This window comes from Stegostoma tigrinum, chromosome 2, assembly GCF_030684315.1.
Source record: "Stegostoma tigrinum isolate sSteTig4 chromosome 2, sSteTig4.hap1, whole genome shotgun sequence".
NCBI lineage: Eukaryota > Metazoa > Chordata > Chondrichthyes > Orectolobiformes > Stegostomatidae > Stegostoma > Stegostoma tigrinum.
Genome location: NC_081355.1, coordinates 63,865,669 through 63,883,014, shown reverse-complemented (window position 1 = coordinate 63,883,014; position 17,346 = coordinate 63,865,669). Strand labels below are relative to the sequence as shown.

General features: G+C 39.8%; 1 protein-coding gene across 3 annotated transcripts in view; it reads left to right on the top strand.

Annotated features, from left to right (window-relative positions):
* LOC125466417 (retinoic acid receptor beta) overlaps positions 1–17,346 on the top strand; it is a 488,627-nt gene that overhangs the window by 265,060 nt on the left and 206,221 nt on the right. Inside the window, exon 1 of one of the 3 annotated variants that reach the window (XM_048560893.2) lies at positions 9,656–10,435. The exons of 1 other annotated variant lie outside the window; for it this stretch is intronic. In XM_048560893.2, the coding sequence (XP_048416850.1) occupies positions 10,279–10,435 (157 nt within the window). In that variant the 5' untranslated portion in view covers positions 9,656–10,278. Of the gene's footprint in view, positions 1–9,655; positions 10,436–17,346 lie in introns of those variants that run through there. One more of the 3 variants, XM_048560908.2, reaches the window with a different exon arrangement.

Below are 17,346 nucleotides of genomic sequence, written 5' to 3'. Positions count from 1 at the left end.
TGACATTGTCCAACGTCAACATCACCCCTGAACGATTGCCAACAGCTTACACTGAATGTGCTTCAACACAATGACCATGTCTGAAAGTCAAAGAGGAGCAGTGCTTTGTGGCAGCAAGGGGCCTACAGTCAGTCAATTATCTCTTCTGATCCCAGCCAAGGAAATTGGCCATGCTCAGTCAGACATTGGTCCTACCACAGTCTAGGGATCCATGGCATGCAGTCCATGGATGGTGACTTGGTCAGTCCTGGAATTTTCTCAATAATGGTCAGGAGCTTACCAGTGGGGATTCCATAGATTCCAATAGAGAGCAGGGCAACTTTAGTCTAAGGACCAAGTTCATTGTAATGGGTCATAGAGGGAATTAGCATAGTGAAAGGGGCCAATTCTCGATATAAGGGTGGGATCTTATGGAGCAGAGGAGAGGACAGGGATCTCCAGAAGTAGTCTTGTCACAGTTTGTGGTCACTCTGGTCTCTTCAAGGGGAGAATGAAGGGCCAAAAAGGAATGAAAATTTGCAAAGCCATCATCTATGAAGGTAAATTGGGGGAATTAATGATTGTATAAAGGGGCCAAATGGAAATGTGGAGAGTCTAAGAAGTCTTTGGGGACACAGGTCAGCATCACAAAGGGAGCACAAAGGATATGGGGGATCATTCAGCATCTCAGGAAGAGTCTACAACTCAGTCACAAAGACACAAGATTGAAACCTTGCCAATTTTGGACCAAAGTCAGGTGTACGATCCCAATATAAATGATTGTCAGTGCATGCAGAGTAGGCAAAGTAAGGTCCCATTAATTTGTTCAGGGGCAGTATCAAATAATTTGAAATAGAGACCCTTCTAGGGCCAATTGCATTAATCATACATCTATTGAGACAATAGTATCACCTATGTGATATCGAATTTCACTTCACTGGCAGGCCATTCAAAGTCTAAGAATGGCCGTTACAAATAATGACCTGAAGCAATCGTGACCCCTGCATTGTGCACATTAGTTGCCTTCTAGTCACGTTAGCAAATTAAATGTAATTAGATTACCCAAGTGTCACCGGGGCATTGCATTTCTGAAACACATTCCATAGCTAACATATAGAAAAAAAGACAATGATTTTCAATTGCCACATTCTTATAATCAACTGTAATAGGTAAGGACATGTTCTATGATCAGCAAAGGCATTGTTTCTTTGTGGAGGTGAGCTATCACTGTCATAAATCTATTGCCCCCAAAAAACAAAAACATTTTGGTTGTGCAACATGCATTTGGATAAGGTTACATAAGTCAAAGCTTCTGATTGAGGCATAGGATTGACCTCCATAGGAAGCCTCCAGGCCACACTGTGGGAGGGTATGATATGAAGCTTCATATTGATGGATGTGAGGGCTCAGGAGTATTGTTAATAAAATGGTATTACCTTTCTGACATTCCTCACAGATTATCTCCTCACCTATTTTACGCTAAAGTTCCTGTGACTGTGGTATCGCTTCAAATGTAAATACATTGAGGAAGTAGATAAAAATGACAGCATCTTCAGCAAAGAACAGCAACTTCGAGGAGCTGCCTCGCAACTTTCAGAGTGGGAACCAGCAGGTGAAGAGAGTCCAGTCAGACAGGGGAGGGCGATATGGCCCCACATCCACTGGCCTTGCTCTTAACTTCTACCACTTTAACAAAAACTGTGCCAATTAAAGTTGTCGTGAGCCATCATCACCAAATTGCATTAGCTGCTGGAGCAGTTCGCAAGATCTAGGTCCCATTCCAACCCAATAGCTGCCCAAGGCCACGGATGCCCAGAATGTTTATGCCAGCAGCTCATTTCAATGATCAACTGGGGAGCTGTGTGGCATTATCCAACCCTCAAACCACAAACGCATTCAGGATGTCACTGATGGTGCTTATTCCAGAAAATTCACCTGTATCCTTCCCCTGTACCAGGGAGAGTCAGCAGCTCAGGCAGTGGGATCCTCCACCACTGCTGACTTACCCAGTGCGCAGGGTATTATAGACTGCTCCCACATTGCTTTGAGAATTTCCCACCACCGACCTCCAGAGTTCTTCAATGGAGAACGCTTCCATTCGACCAATGTTCAAATTCTCTGGGACTATTGATGCCAGATTTTGGAGGTGTAGGCTAAACACCCCAGATACTTCCATGGTACCTACAGGCACCCACGTCCTTCCATTGGCACACTAAGGATGGAGGAACATGAGGGCTACCCCATCTAAACATTGCTCATGACATCTTTATGAGACCCTCAGTCTGATGAACATTGTGTTTGGCCTCAGCATTGTCCATGGTAAACTACAACTCCTCGGTTACAGTCATCACCGTCATAGTTTGAGAGCCATTAATGGCCAAGACTGCATTCGAGGGGTCTGTTATTTACCTGAAATGATCTTGACCATTACAGTTTCTTTCATTCTTGTGATGTGTAAAGAGCCCGCAATTTCAGCAGCTCTGACGGTCAGAAGGATGTTAAAGCAGACATTTTACAAATATGCAAATTATTTACAATTATGTGCCATTGATGCCACCCATGTGCTCTCAGTGAGTTATTTGCATCATTTCCCTCCTATTATGGTCTGGGGCAGTGCCAAATTCTGCAGCTGGGGTGGAGGGATTCTGTTCTGTAGTTGGCCCTATTGGATGGAAAGGCTTAGGTGGTCATTCATGGGAGAGAGTTAGGTCTCAAGGGGCCTAGCATGCTGAGAATGTCCTCTCAAGACACAGGCTCACTCTCCAGGCTGGAGCCTCGGCAGGGTTTGGGTTTACAGGCAGGCCAGTTATGAAGAGGTTGGCAGCTCAGGAGGGGCCTGAAAAGAAGCTAAAAGCATTCTATATGTGGCTGCCCCTCCCTGTGGATATCTACTGGTACTGCCCTGTCTCCCTGATAGGAAGGGGCATTTGGAGTGAAGTCCACTTCCCTTTGCCCAGCCATAAATAGTAACAGTGAAGGACCGCCTGTCCATATGCATAGCCAGCAGCCAGCATGCCTGTGCTGCACTGGTGTCTTTATGGAAATCACCGTCCTGTTCAGACATGTGTATGCTGGAGCCAGCAGAGTATTAATAACATTCCTGGACTACTGCATCATTCGATGCAGATTACTGTCTCTGTCAGGCCTCACTGCTGTCCTTTTGCTTGTCTGTGCTTTTTCACAAAGTCATGAATGGGAACGACCGTGGGATTGTTGTCTGTCTGAGGCTGAGCAAGTGCTTCATTTCCAACAGTCCTCTGAATACCAGAGGCCTGGGTCGTTTTCCTCAGTTAGCTGCAGAGACATGTCAATGATGAGTTCACCTGACTGTGCTCCCAAATATAATCTAGAAAGAGAGAAGGTGACTCTATGCTGGGGGAGGGTACAGGTAAAAATGTTGCCAGTGCACCTTTTGAGGGATCTTCAGAGGTGAAGGAGGAGTTGAGGGTCTCCAGTGCTGGCCTCTTGGCAGAGATTAATTGATGGTCACAAGAGCCTACCTAAGAGAAGAGAGGGAATTAGTTGACTAAGAGGGATTTAGACTTCTGCAAGATTCATTAGCACTGGTGATATTTGGAAAGCAACTTAGCACAATGAAGCTTACTGGGTTGATTGGACATTTACGTCTCCCTGGCCCCACAGGAACGATTGTGCTGTTCTCTGGATAACTCGAGAAGTTTTCCCTTATTGGGGGTGACAAGCATCCAGCCACTAGACTTTACGCTGTCTGTGCAGATGCTAGCTAACTGCTCCTGCAATGAGACAAAGGGCTGGAGTGAGTATAATGGAGGTGGATGGGAGAGCAGTTAGTGATGATGCAGGAACAGGAAGATTATACCCAATAAATAAATAGGAAGCTTACAGAAGGGGAAGGGTCAATAGAATGGGAGGATGAGGCAGGTGAGAAGTGCTTACAAAGGTGGGAGTTGTGATTTATGGATTTTAGTGAAATGTGTGTGTAGCGGCAGACTTAGAAAGCTGGCACTGTGAGTCTGAGACAGCAGAGTGAGGATGGTGATATTTATCCTGGCAGAATGTGGAAGATTATTAACCTCCTTGTATGTTCCTTAAAGGTCAAGATCAAATGCCGTTGCTTAGCCATTGAATTCAAAACCTAGACCATTAATATTAAGGATAGAATTACCATGCTTGCATGCAATCTTCATAAACCCTTTGCAACTTGGAAAATCCAGGTTTTCCATTTTGTAAATGCCGAGACAAGCAATGCTACAAGTCCGAATTTTAAGTGGGCTTCAAACATTGAAAGTGCTTTAAAAGTTGCTTATTAAGTTTTCCAGTGTAATACTCTCCCGCTGTGGAAACTAATCCACACAAATTTTAGAAAACAAGATAAACTAAAATTACATGTATTTTTAAAGTTATCAAAATGGTGTACTTTCTTGGCCAAATATGCTCAAATGTAGATACCAAATTAGTCATTTAGACAACAGTTAAAAGTTTAATTTAAAAATATAATGAATGAAACTATTAGTTTCATGAAAGGTTTTTAGTTGGACACATTTGACCAGATCTTGCTGGAAAAGTAATGGCATGTTAAAGGAATACATCATCATTAATGTACAAAATGGCCAGGAAGTTCAGTGGATTAAGAGATATAACATATGCCACTGGTTCTCCACAATGCACAGGTCAATTTGTGGAACTCCACCATTAGCTTTGCATAAGCAGCATTAACTCACTGTTTTTTTAAAAAATAATTTACTGGATTTGTTCTTTCATTTCCTTTAAACTCTCCACAGAACGTTAAGTCTGGTCATTAATGGGGTAAAGTGCTTTTTTAATGACAAAGTAATTATTAATATAAAGTCGATCAATCATTCTGGTCCAGAAAGTGAAAAATTTAAACTGGAGACACATTCCTTCAGGTAGCAATTTGCTTTTAGGGATTTAAAAAATGTCATCCTATTAACATAGATGTCTTTTTATTTACCTTCCATCTGTTTTTCTCCTCAATCCAGTCTCTCTTTCCCTATTTTTATTTCTCTTATCCAGTTTGACTGTGAATCACCCTCCTTTACAGTCATTTTTCTGAGCAATAATTAAATCACATTAGCTGGACATAATATGTCAATGATCATCGAGGTCCCAGATGCTCTGTTTTGTTTGTTGCAGCACTTTCACTTTCAGCAATTTTGCTGAAAATTATCTTGAGCTGAAAGTGTCAGAGAAGTGTCTGATTAACGGAGCATTCAGTTCAAAGCCTGGCACCAGGAAGATTTGGCACATCGTCAGAGGCATGCATTACTGACAACAATAGTGACAACTTCCTTTAAATAAATGCCGTTAGTGGAAAAACACCTTATGGAATCATGAGGAAATAAGCAGAGGCCATATCAAAGGAATCACATCATTAGCTATCATGTTTCCTACATTGCAATAGTGCAGCACTTCAAAAAGCCTTCATTGATTATAATTTATTTTGAGACAATGGCGGTGAAAAAGAGCAAAAATACACTTCATTCTTTTTATTAATAAATTGCTCGTACAATATATTAACACTTGAACTAGAACTAATGCCAAACTTTATGGCATTGGTAATGTGAGAGAGATAATGGGAACTGCAGATGCTGGAGAATCCGAGATAACAAAGTGTGGAACTGGATGAACACAGCAGGCCAAGCAGCATCTTGGGAGCACAAAAGCTGATGTTTCGGGCCTAGACCCTAGACCTTTTCTGATGAAGGCCCTAGGCCTGAAACGTCAGCATTTGTGTTCCTAAGATGCTGCTTGGCCTGCTCTGTTCATCCAGCTCCACACTTTGTTATCTGGCATTAGTAACGTGCTTATTTCATAGAATAGAAGTAACAATTGTGTTAGAATAGGAATTGTGGCAGCACATTCTTATTTGCATCTTTACATGTTGTCATTCAACCATTTCACATTATACACATTAGTGTCATTCAAAACAGAGATAGATCTTTCAATTTAATTCCTGCCTCTACTGAGGAGAATTTTCAAGGTGTTTTCATTGCAAAACTGTTCATTTTGGATATAATTTTTTTATTGTGCCACTTAATTACATTAACATGACCATCAATTCTGAATGCCGTCTAAATGTACCAGAGCAGCGTTCTTAAAAGAAAATATTATGATTGTTATAATGTACTAGGCAAATATCATATTTTATAGTACACAATGCAATGTAAAATATTGGAAACTTAAGTCCAGTAATTCTTTTACAAGAATATTGCTCTAATTCAACCAACAGTCCAATGCTGTAATGTAATGTGGTTATAGAAATAATGTGAAAATAAGATTATTTTGTGATCAGCAGTAACAAAAGATAAATATCTCCATGAGTGAATCTGCTCGGATAGCTCAGGAGCAAGAAAATCATGTGTGGACTGTGGTCAGTCTTGTAGTTGAGATAATTATCACATCCTAGTTATGATGTGCTCTATTTGTATAATACATTGCAAATATGATATATTGAATGTTTTTACAATTCAAGGGCAAAGATATGGAAAAAAGTATCTCCTGATTTTCAGACCACACAAGTAGTAGGAGATAAGTAAATGCTTTCAAATCTGCACAATGATCTGTTGTGCATTAATTCTTTCATCACTGTATTGTTAGCTTTTCAAGTACCTATGAAAAGGCTTGTTATGAGACAAAAAATCTTCAGAGCAATGAGATGAAGTGGTTTAAAAGTGTTAAATGTTGGATATGGAATTAATTTTATCACCTTTTACAATACTATTTTACCCAGCTATTCCTCTTGTCCCGTTGTCACCCTCAATTTTTTTTTCTAAAAGACTCAAGATGCTGCCATGAAATTGCCTGTCCTGGCTATGGGCACAGAAATAGTGTGTCACCTGTTATTTTGTCGTTTGGATCCTCAGACTGGGAAAAAATAGATAGCTGTAAGCAAAAGTCCTTTAGTTTTTAAATTACCTCTTTGTTACCTAGTTAAAATAGAAAGGTGAGCGTGCGAAGGGAGTAATGATGGAAAAATGTTGGATGATATGTTTACCACAATAGCTTATCATTTGAAAATGCCTGCACAAGTACTGTTGGGTGCATGCAAAATCCCGTTCCATTTTTCATAGAGATTCCTGGAACTGGCACCAGGAAATAAGGAGACAGGGGAAAAATTCTGTGCCACATTCCATGCTGCTGACCATTTACTGCTATTTGAAACTATCAAGTGGAATTTTTTTCGGGAGAGAAGAAATCGCTGGAAGGAATTTAATCACCTTGGTGGAAGGGTTCATTCACAAACATTTGTTGATGGCACAATGAAACTCTGCTGTGATTTCCTGACCTGCTGACATTCATATTTTAGCCTCACACATGAAAAATGGCTTCTTGGGTGAGGTATTTAAGGCTTTCGGGTAACTGTTCAATTGTGCCCCAGCACTTCAGTGTTTTTGGGGAAGAAGAACAGAATATGTGCACAGGTAGATGGAAATCAGTAGAATTACTGGTGAGTTAATGTTTGACCACGAAAATTAAGTTTGTTCTGCCAAATATTTTGATTCGCTGAATAGATATATTGAAGGCAGATAGATATATGCTTATGTAGGCTCAAAATATTAACTTCTCATCTTTCTCTTCTGTTACTCATTCAGAATAAAGCTTTCTTAGGTTAAAAAATGATGATCATAATTTAAAGGGTTCCTTTTAAAAAATTTAATGTTTTTTTCAACAAGAAATGCAACGTTCAGTGCGATTATTTATCTTGCAGATTATTTGTTTAGAAAAAGCGCTTTCATATTCAAAGCTGCTTAGTTTTCTTCTGCTATAATTGCCTTTTTTCCTCCATTAGGTTTCTTTATGATTTCATACTGAACAAAATATCTGATTTAAAAACATTGGTTTCGTATTGCAGTATAGTTCTTTCAACAATCGCACTATTCCCCAGTAAAGTCACAGCCACATGACAGAAAGCATGGAAGATGTTGTTAAATTCCTCCATAGTTCCAGGATTTCAAGAGCTCTGTGTGTAGAAGCCTCTGTCTGAATATCTTGGAAAACCTGATATGATTACTTTCATCTGCTGATCATACCTGTAAGATATTCTGCATTTCACTTTCTGTGACATTCAGATACTAAATGACGTCTGCTGTATCTGATGCAGATGCTGGATTTAGAGATGTTTTGGCTCAGTGTTGAAACAGTAAGGGTTTCTCCTGCACTTGTAACCGTAGGGTGAACTCTGCAGTTATCACAAAATAATGCTCTGAAATGAAAGCTTTTGAGTAACTGGCTTTTGTTGTTGTTGCTGCTCCTTCTTTTTACTTCTCCCGCTAATTGACATAAAGGCATTTCAGTCTTTGCGGCAGGCAGTTCAGGGTCTAAGACACACCACTTATCCTGAATGTAAACTGCTGGCCTGGCATTGTCCCCACTTTAACAACAAATGCCCATCACTCATCACTTGCCATTTGACTCTGTCTTAATGGTTGCTGAAGGGAAATGGGTGTGGTAGAACAGAACTGAATTTATCCATTCACTATTTGATTATGACGTATATTGTGCTTACGTGCAGGTAAGAATAACTATTTAAAACCATGTAAATTTCTCAAAAGTAAAGTCACTTCTGCATCACTTAATGAATAATCAAAACATTTGAGCATTTGTCAAAAGAGGTTTGGCTGGTTGATCTCGTTTTTGCGAACACAGATAGTTATGCCAACAATTTCGCAACGTTGCCTTGCAATACAGATCTGCTTGCTACCAGTCTGCTGAGTATCTTTGGCATCTTTCGCTTCTGTTTCAGATTTCCCACACCTGCAGCATTTTGCTTTAGTGTTATAGCCCATTCATCTTATGCTAGCTGACACCCAGGAAAAGCTTGAGCAGTATCATCATTCACTGATCACAAATATCAAAGTGTAAGATTCAAACTGATGTGCCAGCAATCCTTCAAATTAGAGTGCACTCCAAGCTGTCACACTGATGTAGATTTGCTACAGTGTGGAAGCAGGCTACTCAGCCCATCCAGTCCACACTGATCCTCCAAAGAGCATCCAACTCAGACCAACCCCCAACTATCCCGTGGCTAATCCACTTAACCTACACGCCCCTGGACACTTACGGGCAATTTAGCATGGCCAATACACCTAACTTGCATATCTTTGGACTGTGGGAGGGAACCGGAGCACCCAGAGGAAAACCCACAAAGACAGTCGTCGAAGGATAGAATCGAACCTGGCGCTGCTAACCACTGGACTTTTACAAATTACAGTTCCAGAAATTGGGCATCCAGTCTGCTGTGATTTTAGCTTGATGATAATTTATTAGAATTGCTGCATAGAATAAACGTGCACAATAATTATCTAAATGATAAAACACGGGCATTCGAATGAAAAAGAAGTGTCGGATGAACGCGATTTCTTTCAAAATTCGGTTTTAATTCCCTGAATGACTGGTGTAAAAAAATCATTGCTGCCAACAATAAAGGCAGCAAGGTTCGTGTGTGTCTGTCTGGTTTTGTGGGGCTTGTGAACCTTCTCGGTCTCTAGCTTCACGCATAGGATTTTTTTTGTCCGCCTCCTGCTCACTGGGATGTTAGATGCAGCTTGTATCTGCTCTGCTTGGCTTCTGGAAATATGAAGTGCTGTGGGAATCCTGGGAGCTGGTGATGTCAGGCTGGGTTGGGTCATTTGAAGGTTAGCAGCCTGGGTAGGGTTCAGAGAAAGTTCACTTGCATACATTAGGCAATTCAATCTTTTACTGTGCTTGTGTGACATAAGGAGTAGGAAGTAAGCTGGTCAAAAGGCAGGACGAGCCATTTTGGAAAACAAGAGGGGTGAGCGGAGCTATTCTGACGGCTGCGGATTTGTTTCGTGCAAATTGTGCAGGGGATCGGGAGATTTCCGCGGGTCCCGCTGAGCCCCGAGCGACAGAGTCACTCAGCGAAAGGGCAGCTGCCAAAACCTGGAGATCAGGCACCTCGACTTCCCCTCTCCTCCCCTTCACCTTTCCTCATTTTAAATTGAGCGCCGTCTTCTTGACTTTTTTGTGAGGGTGGTGGGGGGTGTGTGTGTTGGTTTGGTGTTGTGTGGAAGGGGGAAATGGTAAAGGATCATTTGGATCAATTACAAGCTTTTAGTTGTCTTGTCTGTCATAATTCATGATTCTGCCCTGGGAAAAAGACCAGCAGTTCTCACGTGCCAAGAAAAAGAGGGGAGGACAGAGAAAATAGAAAAAAGGAAAGGGCAAGAGTTTGGATGGGAGTTGGAGCAACTTTTTTTCTGTGCAAATTTGCCCACACCTAGAGAGAGAGAGAGGAGAGACACATTTCTTCGCAGGTTGTGGGGACAGCCTGTCGTCATGTTTGACTGTATGGATGTGCTCGCAGTCAGCCCTGGGCAAATGCTGGATTTCTACACTCCGAGCCCGTCCTCTTGCATGCTGCAAGAGAAAGCTCTGACTGCATGCTTCAATGGACTGACACACAGGGACTGGCAACAGAGGCACAGCACTCAATGTAGGTCTCTTTATCATTATTATTCATAATGTTTATTTACAAAATCTTGCGGATTTTTAAAAATCTTTTTCCTTTTAATTCTCGAAGTACAGTTCCCTCCTGTCACATGCACCCCCCCACTTTCCCTACCTCCCCCTCCCCGCACCCCAAACACTACTGTTTGTTGTGCTTAGCTGTGACCGGTATTAATCTCCATGAGCGCTTCTCCGTGGATGGCAGACTGACAAGAGTTGAAAAGTAACTGGATACTTTTGTCACTTCAACTGCGCGGCTCATACCGTTTCTACCCCCCACCCCATGTGCCGAGGAATGCAGTTGGTAAACAGTGGCACAAGCGTTACGAAAAAAAAATCAGTGAGGAAAGACACAAGAGTGGCAAACCCGACCCTCTGGTTCTGTGATGCTGTCTGAGCAGGACAGGAGCTGAGTCTGAGGCATACTCTTGTGGCCGGTCAGTGATTTCAATAGATCTCCAGCAGTCCCTTCTCAGCTGTCTGTCTGCAGTACCCTTCACAATTTCGAGGGAAGTGTCACTTCTGTTCATTCATTTCCACCGGTTATTATTTCGATGTTTCACTTTAATAACTGGAGTGCTGTTAAAACAGTTCGGGAACTAGTTTTGCACTCCACTTTGTTCGGGTTAGATGGAGGGTTATTGTATTATTTTCAGTGAGATGAAGCACCTTTTCGTGATCGTGTTTCCAATCACAAAATTAAACATTCATATTTTTTAAAAAACACACAAATAAAGCAGCAACTGCTCTTAAAGAGGAAAACAAGTAAGGACTTTATCAGGAGCCAAATTGTGTGTTTCTGGTCGGGTAACAGAGAATTGAGGATAAAAGATTAATATCAAACCATCAAAAGAAATAACCAGAGCTTTTCACCGCACTCCAATTATAACTAGACAAACATCGATTTTGGTTTTATTATTGCTGCTTTTTCACTCGAGTGCATGTTTTTTTTGGTTAGATTTGGCAGGACACTTTCTACATTTGTCGTGTGACATTTTCATTGCGGAGGTTTTTTTGTTTATTCGTATCAAAATATTGAATTATTTAATTCTTCGACATCCCACTGTAACAAGGTCCAAACCTGCTATTGTGATCTCGCCTGTACCCGCTTTAAACAAAAATCGCATTCTGCCTTCAACCTTTGTTTTTCATAACTCGAGGTTCGCTTTTCAGGAAACTTGATGCTTTTCCATGCAAATCAAGAAACAAAATTTGATGCGCTTATGTCGAAATTTGCAGATAGCATTTAAGAAAATGCAGAGCAAGACAAAGCTGGGCGATGGTATAAAGGTCTTATTGTGACTTAATGCAGAAGGAGCAGCTTTAGTACAGGAGCAGGCTATGTAGGGTAAATCTGGAGGTAATATTGCCTCATGAGTACCAGTGACCGCAGACCCTAGTATTTCCTGGTCTGCTGTTCCTCATTAAGCACTTTGTGACTCTATGTTTATTAATGGCTAGCAGAGACTGCAGATTGATTGCGCTGACCTGCCACATATTTGAAAAACCTTTTTTTGATTGTCCTAGTGTAATGAAAAGGAGATTGAGGGAGCTGACAATACTAAGGTTTTAGTAATGTAATAATGTTGTACGGGACACTTAAATTACCTGTTTGATGTACATTCAGTAATTTCAGCTGTTGAAAGAAAAAAAATCAATCCATGGTACAGTAACTTGTCCCCTGTGTGCTGATACCAGCTGTACACTGCTTTTCTTAAGCACCAGTCACGTCAAAGTTTCATGGGCATAACTCGGTGTTTTTAAGGTTTAATTAAATTAATAACATGAAAATCAATGAAAATATAACAATTTCATTATGGTTTTACTGCAGAAACAACCCATGCTTTTTGATGTTTCACTATGTCAAATTGTTAATTTTGTTGTGCTGTTGTAACTAAGCATTGTCATTCAAATTGGGATGAGTATTGCATATAACTAAAATGACATGGGTATATGATGCAAATGAGACAATAGCATAAACGTATAACTTGGGCAGGGATGCAAAGTGGACAGTCCTTAGATAATTAAATTTAATTCCACTGATTGCAATGGAGCTGCAATTTTCAATTTACAGATAAAATCCATATAAATTCAAACACATACAAGGCAGTTTTGCAGAATAATAGTTCTATTGTAATTCAATGCATAAGGAGCAACTTCTCTCTGAGAGCAGATTATTTAGGGAGAACCTGGAGGTAATATTGCATCTTGCATACCAGTGACCACAGACCCTAGTATTTCCTGGTCTGCTGTTCTTCATTAGCCCAGTCTTGTCTTGGTTTGTAAAACTGCTTTGTGCCACCACAACATTCTACTCCTCTTGTGTTCATGCTTAAGGAGAATATAAATATATAAGAACAGTCTAAAGCCTTGGGTAAAGTCTGTTTCATCTCGAATTGAAAGTTCTTCCCCTACGTGTGTTGGATTTTAATGGTGAATTGGTAACATGGAGTTTAAAAAAAACGAGACTGTCAATGTTATTCAAAAACCATCCACCAGGAGGTGTGTGATGTAACTAGATGATTGACCCACAGATCTATCCTCCTTATCTGTGGTTAAGTGTTTGATTGCTGCTGTAGCCTCTCATGGTTGGAAAGATAAACTAATCAGCATTTGGTTATCACAAATGGTTAAAAGATTATTTCTGGTGATGACATTTTTGGGGCTTCAAAATATTGAGTTGCTGTATTTGTGAGTGCATTCTAAATTAAAAATGCATCATAAAAAATATTTGTGCAACAGGTAGCTTAATCTTTTTTTCTATGATTCCATACCTAGTGATGTGGAAGAAAGCAGTAGTTTGTATGTTCGCTCTGTCTGTGGGTGAAAACAGGTAACTGTTGTGTCAGTGGTCATCAGTAGATAAATTAAATTAAATGAGCGATTGGATTGACTGAATGAGCCAGCATAAATACATTACAAAATTGTGCTCCCTAAGTGGTTGGTAATCTATCAGTGATATTAAGGAATATTCTTTATATTGGGATGGCATGAATCATGTAGAATGTAATTACTGCAATGACTAACGAATAGCAATGTATTTCTATTAAAAATTAACATTACCAAATTTTGAGTTTTTTTACCATTACCTTTCAAAAATTTAATAATCAATAAAAAATAAATTTTACTAGCTTTTATGAAAAATTAAACTGAATTTTATTTAATATTGTAACTTGATTGTAAGGATAATATCAACACAGTACCATTTGTCTCTGTATCAGACCCTTCACTATGGAATTGAATAAGCACAGGGTGTAGCATTTGTAAATTCTTAATCCGTCTTCCATTCCCTGACCCTAATTATTCAGATTCATAACTTTAAATACCTTGACAGTGTATGTACAAACATAACCATCTCATTTCCTCAGTTGACCTCATAGGTAATCTAAACAAATGCTTGGTTGCAACCTTATGTAAATGAAATCCAATGAAACTTGACAATTTGACAGTGCACTATGGAAAAGGTTTCAGAAGGTAATCAAGAAATGTCTGAGCATTTATTTCTATTTTTTTTCAAATCATATAAGGTAACTTTTTCAAATGCTGCTTTTCACAGACTTCAGTTCATCTTTATCTGGTAGCCAGTGAAGGACTGGTTGCTAGTTTTATGAGTATTAGATTCAAACTGGAAGGAGAATGCAATTTCCAATGCTTTGGATGCATAAAAACAACAAGATATTTGACAGTGTCACGTCCCATTGTGTGTCGTGCTGGCTGCATAATGTCTTAGGTGAGGTCTTGAGACATTGGCTAATGTCCTTGCCATCAGTCAGAAGCGCAGCATTTGAGTTCTAGCCCTCAGTTTGACTATGACAAATTATACATTCATAACATGGCCAAATATTAACTTGTCAGTGCTTCTGATATGCTTATGACAAGTGGTAAGAGTGGCCAGTGTTGCTTCAACAAATTGGCACTCTTCAAGCGATAGCCTCTGGTGACAGGCTGGTAAACCGAACTCTACGAAAACTGGCAGAACAGGCATAAGCAAATGCTTTGTTAGCCTAGTCTGAAAAGTTTGCGATGTAACATCTTTGCACCTTAGGAGAAAACCTTCTATCGAAATTAAGGACTGCAGTGCTAATTTTGTTGCAATTTTTGGTGTATCAACAGCTACAATGGATTAAGAATTGGACTGTTTCATTGTTTAAATTTGATAGCTTCCAGTTTGTGCCTGTAGTATGACAGAAAGCATGTGTGCAAGATGATTAATGTTCAAAGGGTTATTGTTTCTCTAAAGCAAATATGTTTCACATTATAAAAGTGCAGGAGAACAGTCGTAAAGGCTTGTGCATTGTGCATCGCATACCAGAATATGGATTAGATGAGTAAATTACTGGGCTGAGATGGGATTAATGTCAGGGGAAATTGTCATGATTTCATTAGCTTAGACACTTTCTATCCTGGGATGCATACGCAGTAGTCATTAGTGAATATGTCAAATGGCCATGATTCAGAGTTTTTTTTTTAAATCAGGGTCTGGTTGGACATTGATATTTAATTATAAAATTGCAGAGAACTACTGGCAATGAGCCAATTAGAGGTTTCCTTTAGAACTAACCACATGCACATTACCCAGATATTAAAGTAGAACGTGACAGTATTTATGTTTCTGACAATGCAATATCAGTGACAAATGGTGCAGTAACAGACTGTTTGTCAGTTGCACCAGTTAGCACAAAAAATGCAAGAGCTAAATTCAAAGAAAGGAAAGAAAGTATTAGATTTGGCAGTTTCTGGTCTGTCCATTGTTTTCTTGGAATAAGTATTAACAGGATTTCACTGACACTGTTAGAGTTGGCGTTTCTCATCTATCCCTAGTTGCTTTTGAGAAGGTGGTATTGAGTTGTCTTCTTCAACTGCTGCAGTCTGCAAAACTGTTGGGCAGGGGTCCTGGTTATTTACTCAACGACAATAGAAGAATGGTGGCATATCTCCAGAAAACTACTTTGTGACTTAAGGGGACTTTGCAGGAGGCTGTTTTCTCATTGGCTTTGTTCCTTCAAATAGAAGTTGTGGCTTTAGGAAGTGCTGTTGGAGAGTTGCTGAGCACAGCTTAAGAATGAAACCATCTCAGTTACATGCCCTAGCAGGGGCAGAAGTGTGGTTAAGATGGTACTTAGGGCATCAGTCAAATGTGCTGCTTTGTCATGTGGATGTTGTCAAGTTTCCTCAGTGGTTTTGGAACTGTGCTTATCCAGACAAAGCACATAGTATTCAAATAGACTGGGGCGTGAGTTACAAGCTAAAGAAAGCCCCAGACTCTTAACTGCCGTTGTAGCCACAGTATTTATGTGACTGGTTCATTCAGGTTTCTGGTCAATGGTGACCTCAAGATGTTGGTGACAGAATTTAACAATAGTATATTAAACGTCAAAGGGAGGTAGTTGCACTTTTCATTGTTGAACTAGCTCATTACCTGGCACTTGTTCGGCACAAATATTAATTGCCAGTTGTGTTCAGAAGCCCAGATATGTATGATAACATTATCACCTTCAAGTTTCATAGGTAGAACCGGGATGTTTACATGGTAAAAGGGATTCAGATCATTCCAGTATAATAGCAACAATCAAACAAAGTTCCTTGGTGTGAATTTTCTTCAATGATTGAGTGATCTGACCCGTTATGCTAGTGTATGGAAGATGTTTTAAACAGCTGCAGCTCATGATTAATTATAAATGCTTGTGAGTTGATGGAAATTATTGTGTACTAGATAAGTGTTAACTTTTAATATTTAATTTTCCCTTGAATTAATTTCTTGCATATTTAAATATAACTTCAAGAAGAATGGCAACCAAAGATCAGACTTGTACAAGAGTATTTTTCAGCATATTTTTCTGCAATATTGTCACCAGGTTGATTATGGAAATATTTTGAGGTGCATTTACTGTCCACAAGTTGAGGTTTAGTGTGAAGCCAAAGCTTTTTCTGTCCCAAAAGTTGGAGTGGAAATTGGGTCTGAGGGTCCCAGTTTGTTCCAAACCAAAGCACAGGAGAACTTCTTCCTTCACTGATGCCAGAAATAGACTGGATTTACACAGCAGCTTTGGTATGTGGTTAAAGTGCCTTGCTCCAGTGCTACAGTTATGGTCTAACTGTCTCAATTGTCTAATTCATTGCCTCTAATTACTCCAAACACAGAATGGTAACCTCTAGTGTTTTATCCTCATGTTAAATAATACAATGTACAACCCAACAGTGGACTAAGTCTATTATTACATTGTTGGGTGGTTTTCGCAGCTGAAGTGGACGTAGGATGAAAATTTGAAGTGCCCACCACTGTGCTTTATCGAATTTGTAATGACAATGCTGGTATTGTCTTGTAACTGTAGAACTGCACTGGGAAACATCTACTTCCAAAATGAGAGTATCTTTTATGAGAATCTTGCTTTAATTTCAAAGAATTCACCATGTCACAAGACATCATGTGGAAGCGCTTTCAAGACAGATAGAGGCTGCTCTTGTAATAAAGTTTGGAATTGGCTCGGAGAAAAAAGAGAGGGGCCATGGGAGCTGGATGTGCTCTGAGAGCTCACATTGTAAGCATCTTTTTCAGTCATTAAAGATATCTTTTGATAGATAAGTCAGGTTATTTATGGCTGTTACAACATGTATAAATTATTAAAAGCATTTCTGTATGAACCAGAAGACAAACACATTTTACAGACAATAAAATGTGAGGCTGGATGAACACAGCAGGCCAAGCAGCATCTGAGATGCTGCTTGGCCTGCTGTGTTCATCCAGCCTCACATTTTATTATCTTGGAATTCTCCAGAACCTGCAGTTCCCATTATCTCTGATAACATTTTACAGACAAGCATCTTTTGCTATATTTTTAAATTAAATATTTCTGTGTATGAAAAGCCACTTCACAGTTGTGCTGCTGGCTGCTGTTA